Below are 15672 nucleotides of genomic sequence, written 5' to 3'. Positions count from 1 at the left end.
TTTAAATACTTAAATATAAAGCAGCCAAAGTTTATTTTTACTTCACTAGCATACTATAAATTTTAGATTTTCTTTAGACAAAAGAAAGAAAAAAAAAACTGACCTGTGGGCTGACGAACTATGATGCATTATGTAGCTCGATAATAACCATTACACACAGTAAGTACATAAAGTTCGACAAAGCTTTGTGTCTGTACTCTGTGTACTCCGTCTGTACTTTCTGTACTCTGTGTGTCTGTGTGTCTCTGTATGTCTGCTGAAAGATTGGACCTTAAGCTCCTTAAACTACAAAAAGCAGAACCAATAGGAGGCACTGGTGACAAAGTATCTATTTTTTATTAATAGCCACTACGTTTGTTGCTTTTATATTGAAGACATAAACTTGACAGAGCCAGAGAGACTTTCTTCTCCCAAAGTAACATTTTAACTCCTGACATTATAACAGTGACAAACCATAAAAAATTATGAGATTTACTCCTACTTTTTTTTTCCTTATCACCTTTGACAGCGTGCGTGTCTCTCGTGGTGATCTACTCGGAATCTACGTGCAAAACCCTTCACATATTACTTGTGGCATTGTGTTACCCTCATCCGTGTGGCAGTAATTAGCATGGAGGTCAAAGGCTAAACCAGGTATGGCCAAACTTTTTGACTAGTGGGCTAAAATTTCGTCCTAAAATTTGACAGGGGAGCCGGGTCAGGAGCAGATAGACAGAGCGTTATTGCAGGGAACGACAAATGAAATGTAAAAATCATGCATATAGGCTAAAATGCTAAAGTGCTTTTACTGTTCTTTACACCATCTATAGGGAAAACGTGGGCATTGCAGGGAAAAGACAGAAGTATAATCACAATACAAACCAATTATATCATTTGGACAAGTTTGGCGGGCCGCATCCGGCCCCCGGGCCTTAGATTGTCCATGCCTGGGCTAAACTGTGCAAGACTGTGAGGGTCCGTGTGACTCACTGGAGGTGAGTCTCCAGCGCCCCGGCTTGGCTTTGTGCAGTGTATTTGAGACCGAAAATGTGTGAAAAAAATTGTGAAAAATGGACTGCGGGATAATACTGTTATTGCACAGGGAGCCAAGAGGAGAGTGTGGAGTGAGCACATGATGAAGCGGCTGGTGAATTCAGCTTTACTATATACACAGCACAGACAGAAACACTGACACGGTCTTATCTCTCCCTGGGCTCTATGCTGAGTTTCCCTTCATGATGCTCGAGCCTCCCTCTTGGGAACATTATGCATGTGTGCTGGTCTGTGTCCAAAGCTATGCTAATTTGAGTGTCGGTGACTAAGTAAACACCAGCAGTGTGTTCTGCGATCTTTCTATTTTGGGTACTGCAATGCCTTTCCAAGTACAGAGCGATGAATGGGATGTCACTGCGATATCAATAGTTCAATACCATGGTTCTCATTACAGCTGAGCGCTGACTCACCGTCTGGGTCTAAATAACACTCAGTTCCTTTGGGGACTTCAAGGAATGTTAAGGGGCCAGAGGACACCTACACAACCGCAGCACAGCAACAGAGGAGGGTTATCATCCTGCCCAATTACCTTCCTCTCATATTTCCCAGAATGCATCTTCAGCAGTGTGCCGCTGTTGCTCAAAGTAATTGGCATTGCCCTGACCTGGCAGTACGATCCTATGAGGAATGGTGCTATCAGCTGCTCCTGGAGACTGCTGAGACGGATAATGAAGTGCTACAGCATGACAGTGGACTGCAGGTGTGAGCAAAGATGACCTTTCACGTTTCCGAAGAAAATAAAACAGCGGGTCATTAACGGTGTTCAGTGAGGAAATCCAAGCATTAGAATACAGTGGAATCCCGAGATACGAGCGCCTTGAAATACGAGTATTTCGAGATACGAGGAAGCCTTCGAGCAAATGTTTGCTTCGAGATACAAGTAAAGATTTGAGATACGAGAGCGCTTACAGACACCGACACTAGGTGGCCGAGCACTCGGAACAGCCCACGCCGACTCACTCGTTCAATTCGCGTGTTCGTCGACTTCCACACGTATCTCCTGAGTCTTTCGTATTGTTTGCGTTATGCACGTGATTTTTTCTCTATTTTGCTAAAGAAAGAATACAAATCAAAAAAAGTAAAAATAAAAACATAGAAAAGTAAAAAAACAAAGAAACAAAAAAATTAATAGTAAGTTACGTAGTGTACATGTAAGGTATTAATAATAAGTTCATGTAAGTTACGTGTACATAGTTTAGTGTACATGTAAGGTACGGTACAGAATCAAGTGTCTACATCCGGGCCAACTCTCCTCCCTCCTCCTCCTCCTCCTCCTCCATTAGCAGCTACTGTATCGTCTGTCTCGAAGGTAAGAACTCATAATTAAAACCACATTTTATGTTATATCACAGGAATCCTTATATACTATAATTTTTGTGTTTGTCCCTATAGCAATTAAAAACATGTTATTAATTACACTAATAAGGGAGTTTTTTTAGAGGGCCGGATGGGATTCATATTTTTTTCTATTATTTCTTACGGGGAAAAATGATTTGAGATACGAGCACGTCGAGGTACAAGCTCGGTCCTGGAACAGATTATGTACGTATCTCAAGGTTCCACTGTACACACGGGCAAAGATCAATATTTATCCGTGGTCTTTCCAGGTGCCTTGAGGGTTTTGTACATCCTCATACAGCTGACCCAGTTTCGCAATCGTCTACACAGTCACAAAGCAAGAAAAAAAAATCCTGGTCTGTTTAAAATAGAGAAACTGTTAGCATACAAGTGTGAGGTGTTTACTCACAAAGCCGGCACAGTGTTCACAGAACGTGGGCTTGACGTAGGTGGTCTCAGTAAAAGTGTGGATGAAACCCATCTTGCAGTTAAGCAGAGAGCTGGCTTTCATGAAGTAGTCAATCATCTCCTCCCTGCTGATCTTCCCGTCTCTGTGACAGCAAATAAAAGACACAAGAGGGATGGACGTCTTTGCTGCTGGCTACTGTACAGTATTTATATTTGTGTGACATGTTATGGTGGGCCTCACTGATTCTTGTCCAGCTCTCCAAACTTGCTGAGGTAGGGGAAGTTGTTCCTGATTGCTTCAAATTCATCCCTGGAGATGTGGCCATCGCCGTCGCTGTCAAAGTTCTTGAAGACGGACTGGAAATCAAAACAAAGTCAAGAGGAAGTTACTTTAGAAAGTTCTCAGTTCATCCTCTAAAATAGTGAAGCTCAGGAAGACTTTTTTTTTTTAGAAAGATGCACTGGCTCAGATTAGAGAGTAAAAGTTTATCTCTCCCTTGATATACTGTAAATAGGAATTGATTTTTTTTATTTCATCCCTGCTTTTCATCCAGTTCTAATTTTGGTTTATGACTCTTTTATTCTTTTATTATTGGGTTACGGAAATAAGAAATAAGGAGGTGAGGAATACCCAACCACCTCATCTACCTTCTCCACTAGAGGGTGCTAAATCTTAGTAACTGTGCTTCATAAACTTTAATATTTACGCTCGGAAATTACTTCACAAAGTGTGTATCATTTGGCAGTTGTGTAAATATATGTTTGATATATACATAAATAACATAAATCATGTTTGTATTTTATTGTATTTTACCTATTTGTGTGTTGTTTACTGCTGTTTTGGTGCTGTACTGCTGCTGGAGCCTAAATTTCTTTCTATCTAATCAAAAGTTGGAATCTTGTTCTTTTTGTTTTCACCGTAGAAGTTGTTGAGAATGAAAACTAGCATTCAACATATGATTTTAGCCTCAAGTTTACACAGAACACACTGTAGTGTAGTGTAGAGTATATATATACATATATATGTAAATATATATAGATATATTTACATATATATGTATATATATTTACATATGTGTTTAAAAAAAGTTATTTTTAAAAAAGTTAGTTTAAAGTGTATTTGTGTTGTTGTGTTTTTGAAGTCAGGAGTCCACTCACCTCCACCATCTTCTCTATGTGGTTCTTGATGACCGTAGGGTCAGCGTTTGGCTTGACAGACACGGCCCACTCGTCAATCATTGTAGGTTTGGGATCAGGTGTCGGGCTTGGACTGGAGTTTTGCTACAGACAAAACCGAAAGGAGTGAGGTCAGAAAGAAAAAAACAAAACAAACTGGCAGCGGCTAATCAAATCAGGGGTCAAAGGTTATACCAGTGGGATTCAAATGTCATGAGAGAATGAAGATAAAGATTTCCAATAGGATCCTCCATTTAACGTTTATGTGCATTTGTAACATCATTAGCTTGGTTAGAGGACAAGTCAAATGGGACAAATATGGTGTGAAAAGCCACATTTAAACCAATCAGACGTAAATGTTAGATTACAACAGGTGTAGGGTAAATTAGCAGCCACATAAAATAAGGATGTCCCAATAACTGACACATGTATGAGTATGTTCATTTGTGTTCTCAAGTACTGTAACTTTTTGTACTATTTTAAATAATAATTCTTCAAACTGACATTGATCACATTAGACAACATATCAACACGACTGAAGAAAACACATTTAATATAATACTGGAAAAAATTAAATAGAAAAATAAAAACATATACATGATAAAATAGGTAGATAAAAATAAGAACAATAAATAGAGTAAACTTTCTGCATAGTTTGGACTGGCTGTCCACAGCCGGAAAGTGAGCAGAGCTTACAGCATTGACGCATTTCAATGGAAAATAAAAATGAAACTGTCTCCTGCATTGGCCCCAAAATAAACTGTTAAAACAGCACAGTGGTTGATGAGGTTTTATCATCTCATCAACCACTGTGCCGGTAACCGGAAAAGACATGTGTATTGAGGTGTTTTTATTAAATCCTTAGTCATCTGTTGGTATGGTAACAAAACAAATCTTAGTAGGCCATGTTCGTGTCTTTCTCTCTGATAAAAAAAACTCCTAAGACAAAGAGAATCTATCCATCCATCCATCTATCCATCTATCATCTATCTATCGATCCATCCATCTATCATCTATCTATCGATCCATCCATCTATCATCTATCTATCTATCCATCCATCTATCTATCTATCTATCTATCTATCCATCTATCCATCCATCCATCCATCCATCCTTCTATCTATCTATCTATCCATCCATCTATCCATCCATCCATCTATCTATCCATCTATCCATCCATCTGCTCACCACTGGTTTCCGTGGTTCTCTCTGCAGTGACATCTGGTAGATCTCCTCCTCTGTGTGATACTGGTCCAGAGAAACCTGCACAGAGGAATAACTTCAGTTGCCGTTCCATCTGTTTCAGATGGAGGAAATGAAATGTAAACAGAAGGAACTGCAGGCGAGAACGTTCAAAGAAAAGATTTAGCTGCTACAGACAAAGAAACACAAAGGATCACGTCTGCTGTCTACAGAACGACAAGATGAGATAACAGTCAGGTGATAAACTGAAGAAAGGTGCTGCATCACAGTGACTCGGTCCACAAAGACTAAACAAAGGACAATTAGACACAAGGGAAGGACTCAAGAGTTGGCCGGAAAGAGAAAAGGATGACTAAATTTAGAGGAAGCAGACTGGATGGTGTAAACAGCCTGAAGTAATGGATGACTAACACCTGTTGCAGTTTGTAATGATTAGAATTTCCTATTCTCTGGCTGCTCCCAAATCTAATCTCGAATCTATTACACATGAACACATTATGGAAGCTATTTTAGCACTTTTCATGACGATTGCAAGTCTGTGTCATTCAAAGAAGCGTAATCAAATTGTAGAGTCGCCTGATCATTGTTGGGTCTTTCGCAAAAAATCCAAATTATTCATCAATAAAATATTGTTTTTTCAGAAGGCTGCAGTAAAAGTTCTTCCTTGTAAATTGCTCACTAGCCAAAAATGGAATGACAGAAAGTTTAAGAATCAGGGTTAACAACTGAAGATCATTAATTATACAGCATTTGAAAAAACTAAGTACGGTATGACAAGAACAAAATTTTCTTTAATATCAAAATAATATTTGAAAAAACAACAAAATTTTCTTTAATATCAAAATAAAATATTGAAGAAAAAAAAGATTTTCTACGAAAAGCTCATCAACACTGCCTTCAACCTGAAAGCACATGTTAACAAAGGTAATTTATTTTGTTTGTCTTTTAAATTAGTGATTCCCAATTATGTTATCTTTCTTCAATTCCTGATAGTATATCAAGGTGGTGTTCAACCAAACCAGCTCAGGTTTCCCATGAAGAAAGTCATTTGTGAATAAATTGAAACTAGAAGAACCTTGCAATCTTAATAATAATAATAATCTTAATCTAATTTAATATAAGTGCTGTGGCTCCAAAAAGGGTCTGGAGACACTGTTGCAGATGGACGAAAATGTGCAGAAGTTCAATTTCCAATAGGTTTGCTATAAGTTTCACTAAAAGGTTTTGAATTATTTCCTTGTGCATTTTAAAAAAAACAAACCTTGAATTAACACACGTCAGTTTAGGTGAGCCACCCTGCTCATTGTCGGCGTAGTTAAGTCATGTATGGAGTTTTTGTTGTTGACACAGCCACTATGGCAACTGTCGAGAGAGCGGCACTTATTTTTTGCTCCAGTGAGCTCATGACAGTGACTGCTGTGTGCAATCAACAGCATCCACTGCAGGCAAAAATGTTCTTTTATCCTTATGACATCTCCACGGCGACACTAGGATGAAGATGCCAAACAAAGCAAAGCTTTTCTCTTCACTAGGACTTTTAAAAAAGTCAGTAACTCAGCAGCCTCAGACACAGGTATTCCCTTTAGTTTCTCTTGTTAATTTTGTGAACAGCCAAACAGCGCCCCAGCCAGATAAACTGCAATAAGCACTCGCATAAGATAATTGAGTATTGACTGTGCCCAGCATTCATCAGCGGCGGCCCTAAGCTCCGGAAGCTGTCAGGTTGTTTTCTCTTATTCTCACAGACCAGCCACAGACAAACACCTGTAGCCACGCAGTAGCTAATCCTCGGAGGACCGCTTAAATCCCGAACCGATCAAATTCATCGAGCTCGTATTTGCATTGGCTGAAAAATTATTGATGTTGCTGCACTTCGCCAGTCTCCACACAAAGGTGACCACTGTTGAAGTTGTTGAATAGAAGAGATAAATGTATTTAAAGCTGAATATGGGCTTATCTTGAATTCAGTTTTGCTTTTCACACCTTATTAAAATTGTAATGTAAACTTACACGAATTTTCAATTATCAATGTGACACATAATTGCAGCAGAAAAATATATGAGAGACTGTAATTTTTTTTAATGTATGTATTTAATATAATATACAGTATATATATATGCATACTAAGTATAGGTTATGTATAATCTGGAATTTTTATAGGATGGCGTATTGCAAGAAAAGGTTGGTTTTTCAAAGGTTCCTATATATATATATATACATATATACACATATATACATATGTAAAATATAATATAGTAAGTTAGAAGATGTAGTAAAATAAGAGGTAGTAGAAGTATTCACATATTACTTATTTTGACTCCTTTTCGAATAGCTTAAATAATTCATTGTTGCCATGTAAGCCTTTTGCTTTTCTTTTTGTTGTTTGTTTATAGAATTACAATAACCATCGTCTGTTTTTATTGCTTTATTGGTTACTATTTCATTATCATTATCTACTGCTTGTTTCATTTTGGGGTCACGTGGGCCACTGGAAACGGTCTATCGGCTATCTACGGGCGAGGGAGCGGTACACTCTGGACAGTTCGCCTGTTCATGACAGATAGAGATAGAGATAGAGATAGTCACACTCGTACTCGTACCTATGGTCTTTGGGCTGTAGGAGGGAGCACACACAGGGAGAACATTCACACTCCATACAAGTGATCTTCTTGTTGTTGTAGTTTGTTCTACCAACATTTGCCACCATGCGACCGATGCTTATTATTTATTTTGTAAATGATTCGATTTTTATGTTTCAATCTTTTCTGTTATGTAGCTGCCTCAAAGGGTGGGTTTCTCTCACTTTGAATTGTCATTATTGCATTACCTTGAAAGTTTTTGTAGCCAACACTGAATGTTTCAGATTGTTTGGCTTCAACATAGTGTTACATTTTTTTTCTTCTTCTACTGTACTGTTTACCTCTTTCTCACAGTACTCAACAGTCTGTCTGGCTACGAGCCAGTTTAACCACAGCAGAACAAAGAAGGTCTAACAGTCCCAGTTGTTTTCTTCTCACTCACCTAGTGTCTGATTATAGTTTCCCTCCTAGTACATGCAGTTCTTATATCTTTAAAGAGTACATCTTTAATTGGGCCAAATATTCAGCTCGGACTCTGTACACCGCGAATTAATTTTAATATTCAGCTCGGACTCCGCACACACACACGCACACACACACACATTCCTCCTTGTCTCTGCACGCACCGTCAGCAGGTTGAGCAGGTCCATGTTGGCGTCAGTGTTCGGAGGCGTGGCCTGGATGAGGGCCAGCTCTTGAAGGATGGCGTACAGCTGCTGCGTCTTAGCCAAGTTGACCCTGGTCTTTTCTTTGTCCACCCAATCTGGCAGCGCCACATGGACAGCTATCAGGTCTTTGAGGTGCACGCCAAGGATGGGGAAACGGAAGCCGGAGCACTCCGAGAAACGTTTGCGGTATTGGCTGTAGTTCCCGCATGATGTCACCAGTTCAATGAGGCTGTTGAAAACCTGCATTTGAGCAGTTGCAGGGATGAGATTAGTTGTAGATACCAGGACAGGCCTCAGAAATAGAGCAAGAGTTGGCAATAAAGCCAGAGTTGCTAGAAAATATCAAAAACATTCTAGAGAATTTTACCAACAGATGGACTTACATAACAGAACTTACTGCAACTCTTCCAACTGTTGCTTTTAACTTTTGTCATACGGCTTAAAAAAAACGTAGCAGTTAAGTGCTACTGTGTAGGAGTGAAGAAACAAAAGAGAAGGTTGTGTTCACATTTACACGTAATTTTTTTACATTTTTGTCGAAGTGTGAGAGCGAGAGCAGCGGCGACAGTTTGAGAGAACGACAACAACTCGAGTTCACCTTGTTGGTCACTGCACTGACGTGGGCCTGTGTGTCCTTCAGGCGTGAGATGGAGCTGTTACTGAGGCCACCCACCACCGCCATCAGTGTGTTGAAGTTTTGCAACTGGAGCAGCTTCTGTCAATGGAGAACAGAAACAGATTTGATCAGAATAGAAGTGAGCAAACAAACGTCCGGGGCTGTCAGAATTAGCATGTTCCTCTGCAGGAAAACATTTTTCTTTCACAGATATATCTCAAGCTTAAAATACCACGTCTTGGTGACACTCTTAGCCAGCAGGGCGGTAAATAATAATCAAGTAAGTCTTATTATTGAAAATCGGATAGACAAAACGATTGCAAGGAACTGTGGACTCACTACTGGATACTCTTAACCATTGTTTCCCAAAGACTGGGGTGCGACCCTCAGGGGGGTCACAAGAGATTTCTTTTTGGGTCGTCACGCATCATGTTTCCCAGGAGTTTACGAATAATGTCTATTGACTTGGGACACGAAGGTGACTTTTAAAATATGGGTACCCAGAAAAAAAAAGTTTGGGAAACACTGCGCTAAACCTTGGGGTCACTTAAAATTAAATAAAAATCGCATTTTTGTCTAAAAGTATTATTTGATGGTTTTTTTTTAATCTGACAGGCCAGTTTAGAAGGTATACCAGATTAGGCCTGCGGGCCATCAGTTGATGATCACTGCTCTAGACTGACCATAGGTATGAGTATTAATGTGAATGGTTGATTGGCCTGCCAACAAACCCTGCGGGCTGTAAATCAACGAGGCTCGATAACCACTCGGATTGCCTTCAAGGATTAAACGGTAGAACTTAAAAAAATGCATTTGCGCAATACAACTGCTATTTAAATTGCTTGAATGACATGCTAATCATTGATAACTAGGAATTCATTGTCAGTTGACTTCAAAACATTTACAAGGTCTGAAAAGCACATCAATGAAAACAAGTGATGGAAAAGGGACTCCAAGCTGTTCAACTTCCCTGTGAGCTGAATGAACTGAACATGAAAACAGTAAAATATTGACCGTCCCGTACCCTGTCAATAATGACGTACCCAGCTCTAACACTCTTTGAATGACACTGCAGGGCATCATGCTGCCCTTCAGCTCACTCTGCATTTCAGTGAAAAATCAATGGAGCCATAGCTGCTGTGTGTGGGAGTGCAGCCAGAGAGGATCATTGGATATAACTCACACACTCCTTTTTTAATCAATTGGGAAAACAATAAAGGATTTTGTAGAGCAGGGTTTTTGGCACTGGCTGCTCAAACACCTCATGCTGTTGATTGTCATCACACAGCTGGTGATGTTTTTTGGGGGTTCAGATTGAACAGACTTATTTTAAGACACACATTGATCTGATTATAAGCTGCATATTATATATGCTGATTATATAGCCTGCATATTTCAGCACTTAATATTGACCATAAGTGCTTGTATTGAAGTGAATAAAGTAACAGTAGGTTAGAAGTTATTGGTGACACTGGAAATGAAGGGGAGGTTTTTGGCATGAGCACAAATTATGTTCCTACAAGATTTATGATATGCTACATCTAAAGACTGAGGTATTATAAACTGGTTGGTGTCATGTGTCTGTCTGCATAGGTGACCAAGAACCAAGTGGCGCTGCAGTAGCAATAGTGTGTTAGCAATACTAAAGCACTGGGAGAATGGGGGACTAGTAATTGGGCGAAGACCCCATGAAAATATTATAGTACATACTATTATGTGAAGACCCACCATTGTGCTAAATAATACTGTGTACAAAGGACCAGTCAGCTGGTATCAGCTATTACTGCGAACCGGTAATACCACACCTATCGTTAAAGGATCATTACATTTTCAAAATAAAACATCTCTCAGACTGTATTCTGTTAGTATCAGAGTCTGAAACATTGTCAGGTATATGACTGGATTCATTTTGAATGAAGCAAATGAGTAAAACTGAAGTACATTTTTTCATTGTGTCCCACAGTGGCCCGGTATCTCATGACCTATTTTGACTGGCACCGGTCCCCGGACCGGGGGTTGCCGGGGGTTGGCAAACCCAAGTTTAAGTGATACTTTGTTTACTAGACAGCAGTAGACAATATTTTAGACAGTGATGTAAAAGCTTCTCTCACGTTTAAGTTTTTGTTTCTCACATAAATATTTGTTTCCTTTTAGTTTAAAATAGCCGTGTGTAAATGAGAAGAGAATTCAACTGTCAGTCAGTGTTTTCCTGCTTGGTTTTCTCACTGTGGTTTGGGCTGGGCTCACACCCTCCCCCCTCAAAATAAACCACAGATTTATGCAACCTGCAGTACATATGTACATATGTAACACTGCCTTCCAGTTACTGAAAACCATCCTTAAAAAAAGTATTGGTTACAATGCGCAGTATCGGTTCAGTGAGTACGCAAATTAAAATACTCATATTGCTTTTAGCTTGTAAAAACAAACAGTATCTGGTCAACCCTAGTCTATACTGTACTGTAATGGACAATCAGAGTGAAAGGTTATGTCATCCCTAGACAAAGTAAAAATGTAAGACGGAGCAGATCTGTAGGAAAATAGGAGAAAATGAAAAGGATCCTCAGGGTGAACTCAAATTAGATGCTTTTTGTTGATAGTTGAATAGACCAAATGCACCAGGAACCCTGAGGCAAACATCATTGACTGTTTGCCTTTTTTATAAACACACAGTGGCTTATAGTGCATGGCCTGTTTGCACTGTACTGTACTGTAGTCCAATGGACAACAGTACACAGGCTGGTATGATGAAAAAAAAAGGAAATATTTCAAATTTCTGCTATGACATTTGTTCGTGGTGAAGTTTGAAGAGTGAAAAATTCTAATTCACAGCACCAATTGTACTACGCTGTATGTGGCCTTACACTGGATTGTCTACGGTGGATCCCGCTCCCCGCTGGGGATTGGTCTGTGCTCTCCCTCCAACTGTGAATAGGAACAGAGTAGAGAGCAGAAGTTCTTTTTCTTGGTTTCCTTTTTTTGGTTCTCTTTTAAAAGACTATAACATCCCAAGATTGCAGCTTTAAGTGACCTTTGGACCAGGGGATTCCCAACCCCGGTCTGGGGACCGGTGCTGGTCCGTAGGTCATTTGGTACCTGGCCGCAGTGGGACACAGTGAAAAAATGTACTTTAGTTTTACTAATTTACTTCCAGTCATATCCCTTTACTTTTGTCATTTAAAGATAATCTGTCAATGTTTCAAAACAACAGGTCATTCAGACTCTGGTACTAACACAATAAAGTCTGAGAGATGTTTTGTTTAGAACATTTAATTACCCTTCAACAATGGTGCGGTATTACTGATCCGCAGTAACGGCTGATACGCCTTGGTATAAAAAAGGTTGCGGACCGCTGTTTAGATGACAACAAGATCAATGTTTCACTTATTACTAATTTATTTGTCTAACAGATTTTTTTCCTTCTCATTTACTCTGGTTTAATCGTTATTCTAAAGGTTTTACCTTCAGATTCTAAAGGTTTTAATTGCAACTAAGGTTAGTGCTGTCTGCAGTGACACACCAGTGATTCCTGCTCTGCATCGTTGACTTGTTCATTGTCAACAGGAAGTGAGTGTATTTTTAAATCACTACGTCTTCATTTTATGTTGTAATCTTTGAAACCCCTGTTTTGTTTTTTTGTCTTTTTGGAGTTGTACCACTAGATTAAATAGTGGACGCCTTTCATATTAAATTTAGCTCATTTTCAATCTGGACCCACCATTGTTATAGAGGCAATTTTGCAGCTCCATTAAGTCTTTTGGATAAAGCCAAAAAGCCACCCAAAGCAGTGTTTGCCTCGATTGTTATTAAAGATTCAGACTGAATGCAGACTTGACGGTTTGCATCCGAGCACATTAATACCCCCAAAGCCTTTTTAAATTAAATCCAACATCTAAATGTGAGTACCGACGTCTTCCTTCCTTCTGCGATGTGCACACTGTGACTCTCCTGTGTGGCTCCTCATATTTTTTAATATGCAATTTGCCATTTAACTCCTTTCCTCTCCTGTTTCTCTCTGGTTCCAGGCAATCGTCTCCTGTCAGTCTTTGCCACCAGGGCACATGACAACCATCTGTCTGAAAAGCCATCACAGGAAACATCTGCAGTGGGCCCGGCACACACACCTCTGCCACTCTAATGAAGTGGGAGATGACGGCGGCCCTCTGCGGAGCGGTGGGCTTGCTGAGCACCATCAGCTGAATCCACTGGGAGACGCTGTTGAAGAGCGTGATGAAACGCTCCAGTATGGGGTTATCCACCGTGCAGCCATGCATCACAAAGCTGTGATAGTCCTGAAACTAAGAGAAAGAAGAGGGGAAAAAAAGAATTGAGCAACATTACTCTTTAAACGTCAGTCGTTTCAAATTAACAGCATCAGTTTCATCAAAGCAGATTAATCACCGAAAAATCACAGTCAAACGGTGACTGACTCAATAAAACCTGACTGGCAACATGATCTAGGCTGCAGCTGATTGTTAGCTTAGCTTAGCGATGTCAGACTGTCATAAATAGGAAATAAACAACTGTTCCAAAGGTTGGGAAAAGTTGTCTACAAAGCTCTTTAAACAACTTTTCATTGCTGTGACGGCTCATGTGTCGAAGTAATGAGCAGCTCAGGTTGTTGGTCAGAGAATGGCCGTCTGAGTGTGGGTTTGAGTTCAATGTTTAACAGAAATGACCCTTACCCTAAAACTAAATGGAAATTCAAGCTAAATGATCCTCAATTAATTTTATTCTCTAAGTCAGTACATATATTTGCATCAAAACAAAGTGCTTTAGTGCTTTAGTTCTAACAACATCACTCTTTCTATCTCCGTCCAGTCTAACGATGAAAGTCCAGTCTGTCCTCATGTATTTATGGCCTAAGTTCGAAAACGTAAGAAGGTCTGCTCTACAGAAGCAGCTGACGCAGAGGAAACTAAATTTTAACGCACAAGTCGCTGGATGCAGTTGTGCTGTGTGTTCTTTGACCATCCAATCAAATCACTCAAACCACTAACATAACTATTAGCGAGCTAGAAGGAAGTGCCATTCATTTTAGGCTCCCAGCGCCTGCACCACTGATTCTGAAGGCCTTTGGGCAGATTTCCTTCAACACGACACATGAGGCTGAAATATGATTGGCTAAAATAAAACGCAACTGGAAGCAGCGCAACCTAGAGATAAGCTGAGAACAAGAGTGAATGATGAGAACGGAGTACTCTGTATTACTTGATAAACATTTATGATAAATGTATTGAAATACATCATCATTCTGTTCCTACTGTGAAGGTCAGCAGGGAGGGCTTTACAGTGGTACACCACTGCAGTACAGACAATAACTAGATGTACTGTATAGAACTACGGCATACTATACATTCTGCCTTAAAATCCATTACAATTTTCAGTATGATTAAAATGACTAATATGGCTAATATTATTGGCCATGGCTAAAAGTATTTATAAGAACACCGTGGCGATCACAGCCCACATCTTGTCCCCGACCACCATCACATTTGAATAAATTATCCAAAAAAAGCCCAATGGTGCGGTATTACTGATCCGCAGTAACGGCTGATACTAGCCGACCCGGCCTTGGTATAAAAAAGAAATATAATTACTGCCACTAAATGGCAACAACTTAGACTGCTTAGCAACTACTCAGAGCACATAAAATAAAATTAAAAGGAAAGGCTACAAAAATGTTAGTCACAGCTTTTATACTGTGGCCAAACTGACCAGGATTTTGCAGAAGGATTTGTATTCCAGGTAGGTCAGGTGCTCCGCCAGTTCACATGAGTCGAGGTGGTCGAAGAGGAGGGACATCTTCCTCTTTTTGGACATGGACGGGACACGCTGAGTCACCTGCCGCTTCCATTTATATGACGGCCTGCGGAAAAAACTCACACTGTTTTTAAAGGGTTTTTGTGGGGAAATAGTCAGACGGTCCCTGGACTTTCTTGCAATGGCGCATGTTGTATTTGGTAAAGTAAACATTTAACCCCTGGAATAGATTTTGATCAAATTTTATGTGCTTTTTACAGATACTACTCACTTTAGGACTGAAACTAAAGTAGATTTGAAACTCTTTGAGAGTAAACGCTCCTATAAAAGGCAACAAAAATGAAAAATATTCAACAATTGTCAGGCAAAGTTTGTTCTAACAGAGCGCTAGGGAGGTCACGCAGACAAGGCTTTTATTGGAAGAAGAGTAAACGCTGACCCTGCACAACTCAGGCTGAGATCAGGCTATTAAAAAAAAAAAAAAGACCACGCTGACGTCAACATCCACACACAGAAACGCTTCGTTAACACCGGTGACAGAGATCAGCTTTCAGCAGCCTCTCCACTCACACACTGTCGAGGTCAATGAGCTGACTCTGGCTCTCGTTGCCCTCGGTGGTCAAGAGGTCTTTGTAGTCTTTGATCTGGTCCGCCAGCTCTGGGTTCAGAGTGAACTCTGCTGGAAACTCGGAGATCCAGTACCTGTGAGGGAGAACAAAGGGTTTCAGAGAGAGAGAGGCAGGAAGAGAGTGTTGGAGTCCCAGTGAGATCCTCCTCACTGTCACTCAAAAAGTACTTCATGAGATTTCATCTGGAAATACAGTGGAAGCTTGGAATAAATCCTTTCCAGAGCTCATAAATCGAGGTGCTCGTAGCTCGAATCATGTTT

At 40.0% G+C, this 15672-nt stretch overlaps 1 protein-coding gene across 2 annotated transcripts in view; it reads right to left on the bottom strand.

Annotated features, from left to right (window-relative positions):
- The window catches only part of LOC103391165 (RAS guanyl-releasing protein 2), a 39473-nt gene that overhangs the window by 8705 nt on the left and 15096 nt on the right, over positions 1 to 15672 (bottom strand). For both annotated transcript variants that reach the window (XM_008327339.3, XM_025054490.1), the window contains exons 5-13: positions 15354 to 15485; positions 14739 to 14889; positions 13145 to 13318; positions 9003 to 9119; positions 8363 to 8644; positions 5143 to 5217; positions 3937 to 4059; positions 3020 to 3135; positions 2780 to 2921 (exon numbers count right to left, since the gene is read on the bottom strand). In XM_008327339.3, the coding sequence (XP_008325561.1) occupies positions 2780 to 2921; positions 3020 to 3135; positions 3937 to 4059; positions 5143 to 5217; positions 8363 to 8644; positions 9003 to 9119; positions 13145 to 13318; positions 14739 to 14889; positions 15354 to 15485 (1312 nt within the window). The remainder of the gene's footprint in view (positions 1 to 2779; positions 2922 to 3019; positions 3136 to 3936; positions 4060 to 5142; positions 5218 to 8362; positions 8645 to 9002; positions 9120 to 13144; positions 13319 to 14738; positions 14890 to 15353; positions 15486 to 15672) is intronic.

Source organism: Cynoglossus semilaevis, chromosome 1, assembly GCF_000523025.1.
Source record: "Cynoglossus semilaevis isolate Cse_v1.0 chromosome 1, Cse_v1.0, whole genome shotgun sequence".
In the NCBI taxonomy this organism is placed as follows: domain Eukaryota; kingdom Metazoa; phylum Chordata; class Actinopteri; order Pleuronectiformes; family Cynoglossidae; genus Cynoglossus; species Cynoglossus semilaevis.
This window is presented reverse-complemented; position numbering and strand designations above follow the sequence as displayed.